The 20,501-nt window shown below is 38.7% G+C and overlaps 1 protein-coding gene and 1 long non-coding RNA gene across 2 annotated transcripts; one reads left to right on the forward strand and one right to left on the reverse strand.

The window, feature by feature from the left end:
• Positions 1 to 320: 320 nt before the first annotated feature.
• LOC128629534 (uncharacterized) lies at positions 321 to 4,064 on the reverse strand. The gene is made up of 3 exons (XR_008393882.1): positions 3,697 to 4,064; positions 2,549 to 2,585; positions 321 to 2,424 (listed from the first exon to the last, which is right to left on the reverse strand). It is a non-coding gene; the product is annotated as an uncharacterized LOC128629534 (long non-coding RNA).
• Positions 4,065 to 4,071: 7 nt separating this feature from the next.
• n4bp1 (nedd4 binding protein 1) lies at positions 4,072 to 20,261 on the forward strand. The gene is made up of 7 exons (XM_017465786.3): positions 4,072 to 4,568; positions 8,323 to 9,776; positions 12,227 to 12,357; positions 17,777 to 17,873; positions 18,060 to 18,167; positions 19,208 to 19,315; positions 19,433 to 20,261. Exons 1-7 carry the CDS (start codon positions 4,257 to 4,259, stop codon positions 19,746 to 19,748), a joined length of 2,526 nt encoding a protein of 841 aa, XP_017321275.1. The 5' UTR covers positions 4,072 to 4,256; the 3' UTR covers positions 19,749 to 20,261.
• Positions 20,262 to 20,501: the final 240 nt, after the last annotated feature.

Here is a 20,501-nt window from a genome sequence, read left to right on the forward strand (position 1 = left end):
TCCTGGACCCCTGGACCCCTCCTGGACCCCTTTCTCATCCAGGATTTCCATCAGGCCCATCCTGACAAGCCTGGCAGGTCATCTGCAGGCTCCTGTTGATAGGGGGGATTGTCATGGTTTCAGCCAAGGCTCCTGTTTTTTTCCACTTCCTTGTGTTTATCTATTTTCCCCCTTCCTTGTGTTACCCGTGTTTGTCTCTCCCTCTCCTCCTGTTTGAGTGTGTTTGTGTGTCTCCCTGGGCATGGCACTCCACTCTGCTCCCCCTCCTGTTTGAATCAGCAAACGCATCTGCTCCTCATCATCTCATCAGCCTGCAAAAACGACCACCAAATCTTTAGGTGAGCAAAAGTTTAATAAAAAAAAAAATTTTAAATAAAAAACTGAAACAAAGCTGTGGTACAAGCCTGAAAAAACATCACAAAAGACTGAACAGTTTGGTGATATCAGGGGGTTTCCGGCAGTTGCAGTTATGATGCAGTTTTTGCAACCAAATATTAAGTGTTATTTACTTTAATGTACAATCTGGTCCTATACTTTTGTTCACATAAATATTTGGTGGTCTTCCACCAAAAGTGCATTGTTCCAAGTTGTTTAACATATTTAGATGGGTCATTGTGTTTTGAGTCATTGTCTTGTTGCATGATAAATTTCCTCCCAATTGGACTGGATGTATTTCTTTGTAAATTGGCAGATAAAATATTTCTATAGACTTCTGAATTCATTCTGCTGCTACCACCATCAGTTACAGCAATAAAGATTAGTGAGCCTGTTCCAGAAGAAGCCATGAAAGCCCAAGCAATGGCACTACCTCCACCATACTTGACTGATGAGCTCGCATGTTTTGTATCGTATGCAGATCCTTTTTTTCTCCACACTTTGGCCTTCCCATCACTTTGGTAGAGGTTCATCTTCGTTCCAGAACTTTTGTTTACTGATAGTTGTTTTTGGGTTTTTCTTCACAAAGTTACTGTCATCAACTGCTGTTGTTTTCCTTGGCCGACCTGTTCGATGTCTGGTTGTTAGTACACCAGTGGTTTCTTTCTTTTTCAGGACATACCAAATTTTTTGCATTGCCCAGTGTAATGCCGCTGCTTGATTGTCCTTTTTTCAGCTTCAAAAATGGCTTGCTTTTCTCCCACAGACAGCTCTCTGGTCTTCATGTTGGTTTATCAGTTTTAACAACAAATGCAGTCTTCACAAGTGAAACTCAAGGCTCAAACCAAGAGTAGACATTCAGAAATATTAACTGTTTAAACAAACAATCAATGTAACAGGACACACCTGGGCAACAAGAAACACCTGTCAGTCACATGTTCCAATATTTTTATCACTTGAAAAATGGGTGGGTTCAAACAATGTTCTAAGTTGTTTAACACATCTAGCTGTAAAAGTGAAATTCTGATCTATCATCTCATATTCATCTTCTGATATCAAACCAAAATGTCTTCAGTGTATAGCAAAAACAAAAGAATTGGCCTTGCCATTCCCATACTTTCAGAGTGGACTGTAATATTCACTCACAATTAGCCATTTATATGGTGGGCTATGGAGAGGATTCTGACCAAGAGCAAAAAGCAATCACACTGGTAAAAGCATGAAATTCAACACAACTTTTAGCTTCCCATTTGTGAACACAATGAATGTACTGCAACATTCCGTACTGAAAAGCAAAACCTTCACTGCACTGCTTTTATGTCAAGTCAAATGGGTTTTACTGTCATTCCTCTATATAGCTTGTATACATTGGAACAAAATGACGTTTCTTCAGGTCCAAGGTGCAACACGAAACAGTATGAAAGACTACATAAAGTGCAAATACACAACAGTGTGAGACGAGGCAAAACAATAAATACACAGAACAAAACAATAAATACACAGGACAGTAAATACATAAGACAATAGATACACAGAACAAGGACTGTAAACTGTAAACATGGACTGTAAACTCACTGTAAACTGTAAATATGGACTGTAAACTGTAAGCTATTGTGTAATGTAGCAGCAGAAGTATAGCAGCAATAACAGCAAAAATGAGTTCCTTAGTATAAAGTGACTGATGCAGCTGTGTAAAGGGCAGTGTGCAGGACTGAGTCTTACTGGGTTAATGCATGTGCAGTGGTACTGAGACTAACTGGGTTTGGTGTTCGACTATCCCAGTTGAGTGTTGGGAGTCAGCCGGGGTTTGAGTAATCTGACTGCCTCAGTGAAGAAACTGTTGAGGAGTCTGCTGGTGGTGGCACAGATGCTCCTGTACCTTCTGCCAGATGGCAGGTGGGTGAATAGTCCATGAAACGGGTGAGAGTTGTTGTCCGCAATACTGGTGGCTTTGCGGATGCAGTGGTTGTTGAAGGAGGTGTTGATGGTGAAAATCTTTTCAGATGTCCTCACTATTTGCTGTAGGTGTATGTTGCTCATCAGGGCTTGCTTTTCAAGAAATAAATGTTGAATTTGCGTCAGAAGAATGTTGTTTATATATATTTATGTATGTACCCACTGTATTCTTTAAATACCCCTGTATTTTTCTCCTTACTATCTTTATTTTCTTCACCTGTCTTGCTGCTGCTGTGACACCCAAATTTCTCCATCTGGGGATTAATAAAGCATTATCTTATCTTATCTTATCCACCTTTAAAAGCAATCCAAACCACTTCATTGCATTTCACTGTGCGATTCCATTTAAAATAGAAAAACAATTATAACAGTGAAAGTATGCGAAATACAATATCCAAATGGTATTGCTTTTAATCAGAGACATGAGGAAAACATTCCACACAGAATAACAAAACCACTGTTGCTCACATCACATTATGTGTCTTAATCTCTTCAATGTAATTTCCCTTAGCATTTCTGGATTTTTAGTGACTTAAAAAATGATTCATTCTGTACTAATATACACTAATGATTACTGTACTCCTGTAAGAGCTTTACATAATACTGCACTTGTAGTAGGTCATACTCTAACTACAGTACTGCAGCTCTTAATATTTCTGGGTTTATTTTGTAAAATGTTATTTATTGCTGTACTCATAGGTTTATGTAACAATGTAGATTAGATTTTTGGTGATTTAAAAAAAAATACTTATTACTGTACTCACACTGTACGACTTTAATGCAAAATTGCTCTTTTTAATAAATTCCACTAATATAATGTTTATGACTGTATCCATATTATATCCGTACTCTACAAGACATCAGACATACTGCAGGTTGATGAATGTAGTGTAGATACAATCTTACAGAGCTGTCAGACACTTTTAAACAATTCCTGTAGATATGCTCCATGTTCTGTTGACCTGTTTCTGAAATATTAGCTTCAGAGATATTTATCAGCATGTTTTAAAATATATTTGATTCCACTTGGTTCTGTGTCTATTTCACAGCACGGATATACACAGATCGCTGATATACACAGAGTGCTGATATACACAGATCGGTGATATACACAGAGCACTGATATACACAGAGCGCTGATATAGACAGATTGCTGATATACACAGATAGCAGATATACAAAGCGCTGATATACACAGAGCGTTGATATAGACAGATTGCTGATATACACAGACTGTTGATATACACAGCAGAATAGACTTCATGTTGAGACTGTGGTGAATCTCCTGATTACACAGCTGCACATGTGATTACACAGCTGGTTTATCATGTAGCACAGTTATAGAAGGAATTTATTTATAATTACCAAGATGTTGTTACACAGATGAGGATGGGTCCCATTTGAGTCTGGTTCCTCTCTAGGTTTCTTCCTCATATCTCAGGGAGGTTTTTTTCTTGCCACCGTCACCTCTGGCCTGCTCATTAGGGATGAATTTAAAATTGAATTTAAAATTTAGATTGGAAGTTTATATATTTCTGTAAATCTGTTTTGTGACAATCTCACTTGTATAAAAAAGCGCTATACAATTTAAAGCGAACTGAATTGAATTGAACTGAACTGAACTGAACTGAATTGAACTTCTCTCTTCAAAAAAAAAAACAATCATGTTGGACGTTTATTTCTTTGCCGCGGTTTGATTAGTAAGGAACCAATGGCGCGTGTTGATGACGTCAACGGGGTTTTCCGGGTTCTATAGGTTGTCGGATGCAGCCAGCTACGCTAACTAAAAGTTAACCGACACATTGGTTAGTGTGCCATTTACCGAGGTCGAGGACAGAGACGATACATCTGAAATCATGAAGGGGGGAAGCGAGTCGTATTACCGCGTGTGTGTTATATAAATAAATAGCAATTGAAAAGGGAAAATGTCAACAACGCGGCCCCTCCCAGGCATGAAGCGAATCACCGAGCTAACCTACGCAGTGCTGCCGGGGAATAGCCGCGCTCCTGCCGCTAGTAAACTCTTGCCAGAGGCATGGACCGTCGATGAATTTACAGTGCACGAAGGCAAAGAACCTGAGTTAAAATGCGCAAAGTCTCGAGTCGAACAAGTTTTTCAGGTAGCATTTACAATTATTGGCCTGTTGGACCACACTGTTGGAGCCCACGGAAGTAAAGCGTCCAGGCAAATCTGGCTTCAGCTGAAGGGGAAAAAAGAGGATGTATCGAAAGCAAAGGTAATGCACCTATAGTGTGTTTATATACATATTTGGCTAACGTTTGGTGTCACATCACAAATGTATATATTTATATATTCGTAAACAAAGTATCCGAGGAGGGCTAGGATTAAAGTTAGCTAACACATTAGCTAATATGTTCTCCGGTCACTGATAGAAAATGTGACTGTGGATTGGTTTCAAGCATGGTGTATTCTTTTCTTTGTTTATTTTTGGGTTTGTCTATATTATAAGACTAGTGAACTGCTAAGCAGCTCTTGGCTGTTGATGGTTAACAGTTCAGTATGAATCAGTGTCTTCAGTACTGTCATAGTGTCTTAAGAAAATGACAATAGGGAGCTTTTTACTTAATGCTTCACGTAACCCTCATGGTTATGTTTCGTCACTGAAGTTTACCGTAATATTACCTCAGCGAAAAAGAAAAAAAAAAAACCTCTAGACGCTATGTAGTTGACATGACACAATGTTTCACTATTGAGTGTACTTCTTTACTCAATTCTCCTGACGCGACATTGTTTACGTTGAATTGCGAAGCGGAAGTAAGAAGTGCTGCTGCCGGGAAATGTGGAATGTCCACACAATGATGAGTGCTAAACTGGAAAACCCAGGACCAACTACACCCAAAACTGAATGCTAAGCCTCTAAACCTGTTCAAACCTATACAAATAGTTGTTATATATATGTTTAATTTCCTTTTAACCCCATATTAGGTCACAAAGATCACTTTTTAGTAACACCGCAATATTGTCCAGGTTCTACTCTTACTTAGCTGCTGAAACCCTGGTTCACACAGGTCTATCGTCAGAGGATCTTCATTGTATAATCTAACATGGAGAAGACATTGTCACACAGTCTGTAATGGAATTTTGCTGAGATCATCTTTACGCATCATAATCTTAAAAGCGCTGAAATGGTCAAACCAGCTTTCAAAATCAGAACTGCTCCCATGCACCATAAAGGGAAAAGTAGAGATGCACCAATTCTAAATTTCTCAGCTTATACTGATAACCGATTATTCAGAGTGATATTGACCTATACGGATAGTTCTGCCTTTTATGCCTTCTTTTGAATTAAAGATAATTAATTCTACAATTCTGAATGAAATGGAAATAAAAACTTTATTCTCTCCATTTCAACTAGTTGTTTCACAGTAACTGGTCTCATAAACAGAAAACACATTACTCAAATTAACATTAAAACATTAAGTAAATTCTGAAGATTAAAGTAAGATTTCTTGTCTTATTGAATGTTATTAATTCATATTAACATTGACTGAATTCTAAAAAAGACCTCCTGTAAGACTCACATGCACTCACCACAAACAAAAGCATTTCTGTTTCATCACTGACATCAAACTGGTAATATATAATATAAACTTTTTTATATATTAACATTAACTGGATATGAAATACACTACTCTACAAATATATTTTTCTGTGCAGTATGTACTTTTTTGTCAGCTCATCTTCATTTAAATTATTCAACGTTGTACTGGCCCTTTTAATTCAACGCAGTTAAGATTAAAATTAGACTTGACACTGAAACTCCTGCTTTACTGCTGCTCACTTCCGGTGTAAAATTTCAGCAGTGCAGAACTTAGAGTTTACAAACTGTAGTTTTGTCGTCATTTCACACAAGAGACATCATCTTTACACACAGCACAAAATCGATGTGTTTTCCTGCCCTTTTTTGATTGGCAGGATATAATCATCCTGATCATTGGATGTTTTTTAACTATCAGGCGACGTCGGGAAAAACAGCCTTTATCAGCCGATACGTTGGTGCATCTCTAGGAAAAAGCTGCACGTTTCTGGTTTGAGCTATTGTCATTCTTGCACTAGTGCCTCATTGAGGTAAGAATAATGTGCTGTGATTTGCTGACTTGTTCATTAATAATGTGTCAGTGTTTAATGCATCTCATTTGCAGCCTTGTGTTACACCCGTCTAGTGGCTAGACGTCACATATTCTGTGATGACGTCGGCTCTGTCACACGTTTGTTTCTGCTTAGTCAGAGTGGGGACCCCCGCTTTATAATTCATGTTCAGTTTCCACTGTCCTTCAGAGCTGTGAGTTTCAGCCCAATGTCATTAACGGTAATCTGTGCCTGTAATGTTCGGTAAATGGAATACTCATTCAAACTAAACAGAGAAAAAATCTCAGCTTCCTTTTGTTGGTGTAATGGTCTACTCTTGGGGGGTTCCTGTGTCACAATGACACTTGCAGAGAAGGCGTGGAAAACCAGTCATTCTATCACAGACCCACATACTTACTTTTTGAGTCAACTGTTAAGAAAATTCACATATCCTAGGTCTTTCATGTTATTTTTAGTCTCTTTCTGGCCACCCAAACCCCAAGGCATTCAGTAATGTTTGCCGATCACATGCCTTGTGTGTCACATAGAGGGACTGCCAGGTGGTCCACATTTCCCATTAGTCACATAGAAACCCCCACTGGTTTTGGGTTTGGAACCTGTCGTGTTATGTTAATGTGCAGTATGATATGTGCTTGTTGATGATAATAGTAGTAGTAGTAGTAGTAGTAATAATAATAATAATAATAATAGTAATAACTATCCCAGTGGTTAATAAAAACCAGTCCAGTTCCAGACCTCAAATGTTGACATTTCCAAACCTTGTATTGAACTCCCAAATCATGACAATTATTGCCAAATGTATTGTAAGTGGAACATATTATATCTATTTTTATGCATTTCTTTATTTCATATATATATATATATATATATATGTGTGTGTATATATATATATATATATATATATATATATATATATATATATGTGTGTATATATATATATATATATATATATATATATATATATATATATATATATATATATATATATATATATATATACATATATGTATGTATGTGTGTGTGTGTGTGTGTGTGTGTGTGTATAAAATTTATTTATTTATTTATTCATTAGGCAGTATCAAACTCATACGGCTAGATCCTTGAAGCAGTTCTTTCAAGGTCCTTATATTCAATTCAATTTCAATTCAGTTTTATTTGTATAATGCTTTTTACAACGGACATTGTCTCAAAGCAGCTTTACAGAAATATATGAACAAAGGATTCAGATTTTAAGTGTGTGGATTAATCCCAATTGAGCAAGCCGCTGGCGACGGTGGCAAGGATAAATTCCATAAGATGTTAAGAGGAAGAAACCTTGAGAGGAACCAGACTCAGAAGGGAACCTGTGCTAATCTGGGTAACAATGGATAGTGTAAAAGCAAAGGAAGTTCATTATGGTTTACTATGAAGTCTGTTTGTTGAACTAGTCCACTGTTCAAAGGAGACCAGAGTGAAAAACTGTCTTGGGTCTTGTATAAATAGATGTATATTGTCATAAATAAAGAAAAGTTGCCCTGGTTGCACCTTTCCATCTGCAACTATGAACTAGAACAGGTTCAGTGCTATAGGACAGAAACGACATAAATTGCTGTATAAATGCATGCTTGGGTATGCTCCTTCACTTGGGTGTGTTAGGTGTTGCATTGAAGTTATTGTGGTTTCATTTTCTAATTCTATAAACTCAATCCAAAATTATTGTCTTGCACAATCATGCATCACATTATTATGAGCTACTTTTGTAACGTTTCGCTTGTTGATTTTATAAGATACATCCATGCTCAACAACCGTTTGACTACCACAATATTTGGATTGTAGCACCCATATATAGAAACCTTTATTGTGTGATAACTAATGCAGCCGTACTATTGTTTTTCTTCAGGAGTACGTTAAGGGCCTTTGTGACCCAGAGCTGCAGAAAGAAGAGAGATATCCAGTGGACATGCATTGCATCTTCGCTGGTGCTCGTGGCCTCTTTCTGGACCATCTGCTGCGAGACACAAGTGCTGAGGTGCAGGTGCTAGAGCCGGGCCGTCTGAGGCTGCTGGGTTGTGCCGAAGCCGTGGTAATGGCACAGAGCCGCGTACAGCAGTTTGTTGCCCTCTTCCAAGAGAAACGTAGCTTGCCAGCTGACCGGGAGCCCTCGGTCAAGCGAACCTTTAAGAACTTTGTGGAGGAGCGGGCAGACAAATACACCATGGAACTGTTGCTTTTGCCTAGCGCCTTAAAGGAGGAGCTTCTGGGGCTGGCGCAGAGCCCCACACAGCTTATTATAGACGTGGAGCAGGACCGCTCTCAGACCAGCACTCCCGTCACTGAGCTCTCCAACCGAATCCTGGTTGCAACCTTTGAGGAAAAGTCATCCACAAGGGACAAGGCTTCCTTTGAGGACAAGTCGTCCAGCCCTGTGCCTGTTCCTGACGTGCTGGTACTGAACGGACGGCCAACTCAGAAGCGGCGCTCATCCGAGAGTGAGCAACGGGACACGAAAAGGCAGTTCTCACTGGAGAGGAGGGACGAGGACCAAGACAGAGAGAAAGCCCGTGATGACAGCCAGACACGGACAAGGCCACCTGGCAGGATGGCCACACTGGTGTTGGACACTGGTGATACATCTGATGAGGGCGAAGCCGTGAGCCCTGAGACCAACCTCCGGTGTCTGGTGAACTTCTTCAGAACCATGGGCTACCAGCAGGATGTGGTAGAACGAGTAGTGCGTGAAACAGGCCAAACAGAAGACACCTTCTTGCTGCTGGAGCGCATAGTGGAGGAGAGCCAAAAGAGCCAAGAGACCTCGCCTATAGCTAATCCGTGTCCCTCCACCAACTCCACTTGCGCTCGGCTCAAGGAGAAGGAACGAGTGCAGGGTCGAGCTCTAACAGAGATCAAGCTAAAAGAGAATATCAAGGTGCCCAGCAGTAATGGCTGGAACCAGAAGAGCCAAACAATCGGTGCAGCATCACTGGACAATGATGACGATGTCATAGAGATTGGTAGAAAATGCAGGACAGTTGGGCCTCTGGATCTTAAATCAGACTCCAGGTTTGATTACCTGTCACGGGGTGGCTCGCAGACTGTGGGGCCCATGCGGATGGAGACCGTGACGGCACTGCGCAGTTCTGCTTTGGAAACACGGCCAAGCTGCTCCTACCAGACCTGTCCACGAGTGCCTCTGCCGCACACTGAGCCACCAGCACCGCCAAAGGCCATTCCTCTTACGGGGATGTCACGCTTTCATCAGTCACTGCGCACCCCCTATCGGTTGGTCCTGCAGGATGTACCCGGGCACCCAAACCTCCGGCACATCATCATAGACGGCAGCAACGTGGCCATGGCGTAAGTGTTTGTGTTTGATCGGTATGTATTTATAGTTAACTAGCCGAGAAACGAAGTGAAAAGTCGCTACTGTTAACCCACTATAGTTGTGGATGTATGAGGATGTTATGTGTGTGTATCTAAATGTGAAAGAATGTTTAAAGGTTAAGAAGTCACTTCCAGTAAGTTGTGTGAATGTGCATGTTTTTGAACTCAGGTTTGTACGTGCATGTGTGTGTGAAAGAGAGTGGGTGTCATAAACCAAGATAAGGTACAAAATGAGTGGGTGACCTGTATTGGTTCAGGTTGTGGGCTCTCTGCCCACGCATCTTCATGCTTCCTCCTCTGTCATCTCTTTCAAATGTTACTTTTCAGCGTTTCTTTTCTATTCTCTAGGTGGTTTCCTGCAAGGCCCTCTTGTTATGAGAACTGTGACAGTGGGCACCAAGGTGTGATTAATGGTTTAGGTGTAGGAGGATGACTTACGCCAGGGACATATTTGAATAACAGTGAAATTTTATGTGTGGTAATGAAGTAGTTCTAGTGGTGGGAGGTCAAAAAAAAAAAAAAAAAAACGATCACATTGACAACCCCAGAGTAATAGGCTTTGAGACACTTCCTAGTGAAAAAGCAATATGGGATGTCCTGACCTATAAAAATGTGAGCTAGAGTGCTTTTTTGTGAGCAGTCAAAAAAATTCTTTTGGGGGCGGGGGGTGGTGACGGGTGTCGGAGGTGATCATACAAAAACTGATACCAAGATTATAAGACGTGCCTATACTATAGGAACTAGTATGCAACAAGTTGTGTGTATGCTAATTATTCACATAAATGACTTACATGTGACTGGAGGATGCTAACTTTTTGCCCTGGCAGCTGTGAAATAATCTGTAGAGTTCCTCTCACCAACAGCAGAATTGCATTGCTCCCAGATGTTTCAAACATTATTAGAAATGTTCTCATTTAAGTAGAGATTTTGATGATGATTATCGTTATTATTCTAAAAAGTAGCCTAACTGTATTGGTAACAACAGTTATTATAAGAAACTATTCAGGTACTAATAAATACCGTTATAATATTGTGTTGGTAGACAAGCACAATAAGAATACATCAGCATGGAGAAAATACAGTACAATTAATTCATCCAGTTTTCACTAAAGTCAGCGCACAATTGATTGCATTGTAAAATACCCATTTCACAAAGGTCGGAAAGCATTTAAAGGAAGTGATCGACTTGCTCGACTTCTATCTAATTAAGCTGATTTCAATGTTCTACATTAACAGTATTGTTAATTTGTTGCATAGCATTGTTGATTTGTTTTGACTGAATTACTTGTTTGTGGAGGAGGAAGTGATGTTTGGGAAATGGACATTTATTTTGAAAATAGATCTTTGAAACACTAGGCCTCATTGATCAAACTTTGCCAAGTCAAACAAAAAATTCCCACCACATTTTCACATGGTTCTGTAATGTTGGTTTTCTTCATGCTAAGCTGTGTACGTTGATAAATGCCAATCAGCTCACCATGTGCAGCGTGGTCACGTTGCTGAAGACCGTAATCGTGCTCACTTGACCATGTAGTCATTGCCTTAAGAACTTCTTGATGCTCTAAATGATCTCGTAAAGCCAGCTCAGACTTTTCAGTGGGGCACTTATCCCAGGGAACAATCTTACATTTCCACCATATATAGGCCAGTGACTGTGTGATGAAATACTTATTCTGCTTGTTGTTGCTGTACATAATTTAATGTAATTATGCTTCCTTCATTGCTTTATTTGCAATTCTTTTAAGAGAACAGGTTAGCAGAGAAAGTGATACAGGTGGTGATAATCTGAATCTCACTTGGTTAAAATTACGAGGGTTTTTTTTAGTGGTTATTTCTTGGTAGAATGGGTTTTTTGCATATTTGTCAATTTACATTTCCAGATGGCAAGGTTATTTTATTATATACGTCAACTGTGGTGGATTTAGTAACACTTCCTGCTGAACTTCACTTTCTCTCTTACAGGGAAGTTCCCCGTGTGTGTGTGTGTGTGTGTGTGTGTGTGTGTGTGTGTGTGTGTGTGTGTGTGTGTGTGTGTGTGTGTGTGTGTGTGTGTGTGTGTGTGTGTGTGTGTGTGTGTGTGTGTGTGTGTGTGTGTGTGTGTGTGTGTGTGTGTGTGTGTGTGTGTGTGTGTGTGTGTGTGTGTGTGTGTGTGTTTTTCATGGGTGTTAACTTTGTTCCTAGATTAAATCCAGGTGTTTATTGAACTTTTACTGCTAATGGGTTTCCTTGGAGATGGAATACCATCGAGACACTGTCTTATACTACAGAAATCAAACACATATTGTTTGCTTCTGTTCGCTTTATTTCATAAAGCCCATGTTCTTTTACCATTTCAGAGTCTGCTTCTGAGTCAGTTTAAGATGTTCATTATGCATTAACCCCCTGTGTCAATAACATTTAATATCACAACTGCTTATTTCCAGACATGGACTCCATCGAATCTTCTCTTGTCGTGGGATTGCCATTGCTGTGGAAGCCTTCTGGCGAAGGGGACATCGAGAGATCACCGTCTTTGTGCCCCAGTGGAGGCAGAAAAAAGACCCCAACATCACTGGTAAGAGCCTAGAAGATTCCTTCACATCAGCGGTGGTCAAGAATCTAGGAACCAGTTCGTAAATTAGGCTTTCTTTAAATAACTAGGATTTTGTGGATGATATGACCATGGGAGCAGCTGTAGCTCAGTGGCCAGGAGGTTGAGAATTTCCAAGGATTCCCAGGGAGCAATGTTCGGTGCTTGAGTAAGACCCTTAAGCACAAACAGTTCAGTTCTATGCTTCTCCACGTGAGCTACAGTAAGAGAGTTACAAGTAAGTCACTAAGCTCAAAATGAAAACAACAAAACTTTCCGTAATAAGTTTCCATAACATTTTTGCCAATCCACATCCTTCTTCCAAGTCCTTATACTTGCGTCTGTACAGATCATGTCTGCTTGTGTTAATGTGTAACATGTATGGTACTTGAATTTTGTGTTAACAGATTAAATGATATTAAAAGTTTAATACATTTCCATATTACAACATGGTAAACAGTTCAAACCTGTAACTTGTGGTGCTCTCTATGCTACACTTACATAGGCAAACACTAAGCTGACATTGTATTCTTGCTTTAGCAAATTAAATTGCGCATGGTAATATGACTCAGACTCACAAGACCTGGTAGGCGGAATGTCTTTCAGTGGAATTGAAATGAAATCTTTAAATGCAAATTTCTCCATTTTCACTTTTGCCGGTCATCAGTTTTAAAACCCTAGAACTTTAATTGTAGTTGAGAGACATGCGAAAGCAAAAACTATTTCAGTTCAAGAAAAGTTGTAGTTTAAAGATGTAGAACAACTCATTCCAGATTTAGTCCCCTTTTGCTGTTATAATAACCTCCACTGTTCAGTGGCTTTCCACTAATTTTGGAGTGTGGCTGTGGTCATTTGCCCATTCAGCCATTTAGCTACAAGAGCATTAGTGGGGTCAGGCGCTGATGTCGGGTGAGGTGGCCGACATTCAGTCATGTTAGATGCTTATCCAGACCTTTATAAACAAAGAGTTTTATGTAGCTGAACCATTAAAAATTTTAGTTGAATACCCCTAATGTAGATTATCATGTTCCCATTGTACAGTGTTTACATCTAGTACTGATGAACAGTGATTGTGAATGAAGTGTGCAGACCCCTAAACTAATACTTTGTTGAAGCACCTTTTGATTTTATTACACCTCTCAGTGTTTTTGGGTAAGAGTCTGTCAGCATAGCACAGCTTGACCTGGCAATATTTTCCCACTCTTTCATGCAAAAACATTATAGATCTGTGAAATTGTGAGGGCATTTATATTCATTATTATTATTATCAAAAATTTTTGGAATGATTATACGTTTTGTAATTGTTCTAATCAGACCATAACATATTTTGCAACATGGTTTAGGGTGATTTGCTTGTGCTTGGATGTTTTTTTTTGTGAGACAGGACTTCTGTCATGTCACTCTCTCATAGCCCAGACGTGAAGATCACGAGAGATTGGTGTCACATGCAGAGAGTAATTAGTGTGGCAGATATTCTTCCAGCTCCTTTAGTGTTGGCAGCCTCCCTTTTGTTTTGTCCTTTTGTAAATTTTGGAGGGACGTCCTGTTCTTGATAATGTCACTGTGGTGCTCTATTTTCTTCACTTGTTGGTGATGGCCTTCAGTGTTCCCTGGTACATCTAATGTAGAGCTGTAACAACTAATCGATGAAAAATCGATATTAATTGATTCTGAAAATCGTTTTCAACCAATCTCATTATTGATTAGTTGGTCTGCGCACAGCACGGGGAATGTTTATTGCTTTACTTCTGTTTCAAAAACAAACATCTGAAAGTAGAAACCAGAGTTGTGTCCCAAATGACATACTATGCACTTACACTATGTACTGTGTACTCTACCGTCAAGTGTATGAATTTTAAAAGGTTAGTTATCGTCTCAAATTGAACACTCGGGTTTCTTTTTACTAACCGGAGGTATAAGCCATGTCCCAGTCGATGGTGCTAGCTTTAGCAGAATACCCTGAGTCAATTAAAATAAATGTCTCCCTTTCACTGTTTGTCAACATTACCTTTTATGCCCAACATGACCTCAGTCACCATCAGACCGAGGCGTATTCATCAAGTGACCGAGGAAAATAATGTGCGACCCAATTCCTCTAAGGCGAGGGAACATTTTATATTAAACGCCGTGAAGAAGACCATAACCTGCAAACTTTACAAAGCAGAGCTTGTGTAGCAGTTAAGCACAACAGTGATGCACGAGCACAAACTTATGTTTATATCCAAAATGCTCCACTGTGTGCAAGGGGCTGGGGAAAGTTTTCTTAAAAGGTTTAATTCAAGTTTATTGTCATTAGATGCTGTGTTTGCATTCTTGCAGTGTAAATTTTGTCATTTGTTATAACAAGAACGATCTGTAAGTGATCTACAACTCCTGGCAAAAATGATGGAATCACCACACTTAGAGGTTGCTCACACAGCTTTTTTTTTTTTTTTTTTTTTTTTTTTTTTTTACTTCGTAGCGAATAAACCAAGCACAGGTTTGACACAACCATATTTGTTTAATAGCTAAACATTCTGGCTTCATGAAATATACCTTAGACAAATTAAATTGTTTTAATTAATGGCATATTTTTTTTCCAGATCAAGTAGAGGAAAAAGTTATGGAATCATTAACAACAAAAATCACAATTAGTATTTTGTTGCTCCTCCTTGGGTTTTTATTACGGCTTGAATTCTTTGAGGCGTGGACTTCACTAATGAAAAAAAATATTGTCCATCAAGCTGGTTCCAACTTTCTCCAATAGCGGTTGACAGATCAGCTTTGCAGGATGGAGCCTTGTCATGAACCAAATTTTTTTTCATTTTCACCATTTATTTTAAATCAGATTGAGATCCGGACTGTTTGCTGGCTGTTGAGTTGATCTGCCTTTGCTGAAGAAAAGCGTTAACACTCTTTGCTCTGTGGCAAGATGCATTATCATCCTGAAAAATGACTTCATCACCACTGAACCTATTTTCTATCTGTGGAATGACAAAAGTGTCCAAAAGTTCAGTGTACACCCGTGCATTGACTGTTGAGGTCTCCCCTGGTCCTTTACCTGACATGCGACCTCGTATCATAAATGAGTGGGGAAATTTGTTTTCTTCAGGCAGTCATCTTTATACGTTTCATTAGAACGGCACCAGACAAAAGTTCCAGCTCCTTGGTCAATGCAGATTTGTGATTCATCACTGAATATCACTTTCATCCAATCATCCACACCATGATTGCTTCTCTTTAGCTCACTGTAACCTCATTTTCTTCTGTTTAGTTGTTAGTTCTGGTTTTCGTTTGGCTTTTCTGTACGTAAATCCCATTTCATTCATCTGATTTCTTACAGTCACAAACATTCACTCCTGCTTCCGGCTATTTGTTTTTCTTTTGTTTTGTTGTGCATTTTCAATGCATAGGGCTTTGAGTTTCCTATCCTGATGCTTTGCCGTCTCCCTTGGTCTACCCGTATGTTTTCCTTTTATACCCTTCCAATTTTGTTTCATACTTGCACCAACTTTTAGACACAGCTGACTGGGAACACACTCTGTGTTGGATTTCCTTCTTGAAGGAGTCTTATCGTTTCCATTGTTTCAGCTGACTTTCAAAACATGCCTCTTTTAACTGCAGACTAATTTGCATTTTCATGCTTGTTCTGGAATTTGTTTTAGAAATGCAAATTACAAGGTGATTCCATTTTTTTTTTCCTCAACATTGAGTGATTCCATATTTTTCCCACTACTTGATCTGGATAAAACAATATGCCATTAATTAAAATAATTTCCTTTAATTTGTTTGAAGTATTTTTCACAAAGCCAGAACGTTCATCTATTTAAAAAAAAAATGTTGCCGTATCCGTGCTTTGTTTATTTGCTATGAAGGGAAAAAAAGCATTGTAATTTCACATTGAGAGTTCTGACATGATTTATCATGATTTTATTTTTTTTTTCCATCACAAAAACTTGCCATTTTAACAGGGATCCAATCATTTATGTGTGTTAATAGGTCACCTTGGGTGTTAAATGTGAATGTCTGTTGTAGTGTACTGTCTGGTCCTGAGCAGAGCTGGTAAAACTATGTGTATATTCTGTTCAAACTGAAAATGTCAAAATTAAAATGTCAATTAAAAGGTCTCATGCTAATACTCAGATTTTCCAGGACATTAGGGACTTGCAGACATTCAGTGTTATACTATAGTAGTCATACCTTATCTATTATTCCATTATCATAATTGTTTTGCTTATCCGTTCTGGTTATAGCAAGTTTCTAATTGGTTTACCAGTGAGTCATGGATTTAAAAATTGGTGTTTTTCCTACTTTCAATCCAACCAATTTGATGGGTGTGGATAATTATATTTAGGTCTGTGGGGTGAATAATTTAATAAGTTATTATTTGGTTCTCCTCACATTAGCTTCAATAATATATCCTCTTTTACTAGCGATCAGGTGTTTAGCCTAGGCTAGCACAAGTACATGTGGGCCAGGAACACTGGAGACATTTGTTTCAGCCTTTTTTTTCTTTTTTTTCTTCTCTCTCTCTGCTTGATTCAATTAACCACAATATTCAATTTCCACCAAAATCTCAATCTGTACTTTTAAATTATGATATTCATAGGGAAACAGTAGCCAAAGCTAGAACTGTGACTAGTGAGTGATGTTGATAAGAATTGTTTTTCATACATTTAATTGTCCTGACCACCTGATGCTAAATCAGTGTGGATACTGATTTCTCTCCTATATGAGGGGTTTAAATAGCTAGAGTAAATATATTTAAACAATATATATATATATATATATATATATATATATATATATATATATATATATATATATATATATATATATATATATATATATATAAAATCTCACAAAATATAGTTCAGTGGTAATTTGTCACTATTTTGTCTGCTCCTTTATCTTGTTTGAGCAGTAAAGCCATTTCTCACCAGTAGGTGGCAGTAAGCTGCCTATCAGCGTGCATCATTGAGCCAAAGATGATGATTAAGTAGAATACTAGGCCCAGAATGGAAAGACCCATTAGTAGTGTTAATCAAATTCTACATTGCAGAATCTGATTAACATTCCTAATCAGTGTTAACAACAACCAAAATCTGTGTTAACATGTAAATTCTTTGCGACCGGGTTTTAATGTTCAATTAATTATATTAATATTTGAACGCATTTTATGTGTCACTTATTATAATTTGGATGACTTTCCATAGTATAAATATAGCTTAGGTCCAGCAGCTCCATTAACTTGCATTAAACAAATAATTATTCATAATATTTCTCATTCATGTAACCTGTTTGACATGTTCATTATGTATTTTCACATAATGCACTGAGAATTTAGTTTGCAATTTTCAGGTTAACTCCAGTGTGGGCTTCCTGGCTTGAAAATGTGAATTATTTTTTTCCTTACTTCTCATAGAGCAACACTTCCTTAATCAGCTGGAGGACTTGCGGTTGCTGTCCTTCACCCCCTCTAGAGAGGTCTGTGGACAAAGGATAACTTCACATGATGACAGGTATACACTCCTAAAATGAGTATGTCCCAATGCTTTTTAAATAATTCCCCCCCCCACTCTTTTTTTTTTTTCTTCTTTCAAGTGCTCATCATAGATCATCCCATTAGATGTATCTTGAATTGCTGAAAGCTGCACTTAAATAATTGCAGCATATGTTGATAGTGTTTTGTTCCCTAATGTCTACAGGTTCTTGCTTCATTTGGCAGAGAAGACAGGAGGCATCATCGTCACTAATGACAACCTGAGAGACTTTGTTACACAGTCTGAGGCTTGGAGGAAGATCATACAAGAGAGGTAAAATTTTCCTTTCGTTTGGAAATCTGTCTAAGTCTTGAGGCCCTTCCACACTGAGTGTGATGCGATAAAGCAAACCGGAGCGCCAACAGACGGTGCTTTCACGCCGAATGCGAAACGATTGATCGCTCTCGGTTAATTCACGCTTGCACACTAGGTGGCGCAACCCACTATTCAGCGGATCAGTCTATCATCTTTGACCACAGAGAAGAAGAATCACTTAAACTGTTAAGAAGCACAGAAACTAACTTTTCTTATTATGTGTATTCTACCCAAAAAGGGAGGCAGAAAGGTTTTAGTATGAAGTAAATAATGTGAAATATAATGCAGTAACACAGTAGTGGGTCAAAACCCCTTTATTTGTGCAAGATATTAAAGAAAAAAAAATTGAGTTTTTAAAATCTAAAAGTATATAAGGCGTGTGTGTGTGTAGGTATGTATGTGTCTATATATGTATATATATGAGAGAGAGAGAGATAGATAGATAGATAGATAGATGGATAGATAGCTGAAAGAAGAATAAGAATTATAATAATAAAGGGGATTGCAATTATACACTTTTTTTTTTTTTTTTTTTTTTTTTTTTAAATAAATGTTTTTGTAGTTGCTGTGACTTTTTTATCAAAAAGTTATCTGTTCTCAGACACCAATGATAGCAAGAACTCAACATCCATTCTCTTCTCTCTTCCGGAATACTCTTCTGTGTTTACACTGGTTTTCAAAACAGCTTTGTGCGCTACCAGTCTCACCCTTTTGTGCAACAGCAGCAGCTCTGTGAATGTGATCTAAAGCTCAAACCTAATTTGACAGCCCGTTTTATCGTGGCGCGACGGGGAAAAAATCGAGACACTGGTCAGGGAAAAAATGTCACTGTCGACTGATCGTGCCCGTTGTGGGATCTACTGTTTCGATTCAAGAGCGTCATCGCATCATACATTCGGGCCGCTTAATCCCGCTCAGTGTGAAAAGCCCTTTAAGTGAGTCTTTGACATAACCGATAAAGCTGGACATGAACTGTTTTCTTCTGTGGCTGCATTCAGTCTCTTGCAGTTCACCTTTGTGGAGGATCATTTCATGATCCCAGATGATCCTTTAGGAAAACATGGGCCTCTCTTGGAGCAGTTCCTGCGCAAAGACAGCTGCCCCAGGTGAGTTGTCCCAAAAATATCCACAGAATATCAAGTAGTTTTGGTTTACAGTTATAATGACACGGTACTTAGCAAGTGTTCTTAAACATTTTGTGACCTTGTTCCTCCTCTGTCCAGATCCACTGCAAGTCCTCTAATGCCTCCACTGAGGACGGATCTGCAGGCCGCGCCATCAGTTTATGCCCAGACACATGCCCCGTTGCCCACTCAGTCCAAATCAGCGTCACACTGGCCCCATTCCGGCCCGCCTGACTGGCATCCGCCTCGGCCGTCCCCTTCTCCACCTCCACAGCGCTCACCCACAGAAACTACAGAACTGAAGAAGCAGCTGTATGACATTTTCCCTGACCAAAAGCAGCGCATCGACCGCATCCTCAATGACAACCCTTACATGAGGGACCTGAATGCTCTGTCTGGCCTCCTGTTGGGCTGAACACATGACTGCTGAGCCCACTTGCACAAACACACAAAGCAGTGTTTCATGTCATTGTGACTACAGAACAATAGCGAACATGACTTTAACTTTTTTTATACAAAGACTTTGTGATCTAAAGACTGCTGCAAGAGGGTTGTTTGTTGTAGGGAATCTTGTTCTCTTTACTACTTTGCTTTCAAGATTACAGAATCCCTCCCATGTAGCTACAAGCACAATTAATACACTTCAGTTTGGATTTGCGTTAAACAAAGGTTGAAAGATGTAAAGTCTAAGTGGAATATATTTGATGTACATATTTATTACAAGTATTCCTCTCATAATTTATCAATGAAAAAAATCTTTGTTCTAAAAGGTGTTTTAGCCACACAGTTGTGTTTAAACTGGCTTTGCAGCAATGGCTGCTGAAGAACAGATGCTTGTTTTTGCTGTCAGTTTCGTTAACAATGATTTTGGGCATTGCCCCATTTGAGTCAAACTGATGATGCAATAAAGTGCTCAAGTTTCCAGTTAGTCATTTGGTTATTGGGGTTTTTAAAAAAAAAAAAAAGTCCTAATTTTTTATGCAATTATGGCAACAGATTTCATTTTATTACTATGAATGTAATAAATGTCCATTTTTGAAGAATGAATTTGAATATTTTGGAGGAGGATTTTAAATTATCTTAAATTACAATCGCTTCCTCCACCTATATTACAATATTCAACCTATTCTAATTAAGTACCAGACTTAAATGACTGTCTTTTACAGAG

The sequence above is a fragment of the Ictalurus punctatus genome, chromosome 4 (assembly GCF_001660625.3).
Source record: "Ictalurus punctatus breed USDA103 chromosome 4, Coco_2.0, whole genome shotgun sequence".
In the NCBI taxonomy this organism is placed as follows: Eukaryota; Metazoa; Chordata; class Actinopteri; order Siluriformes; family Ictaluridae; genus Ictalurus; species Ictalurus punctatus.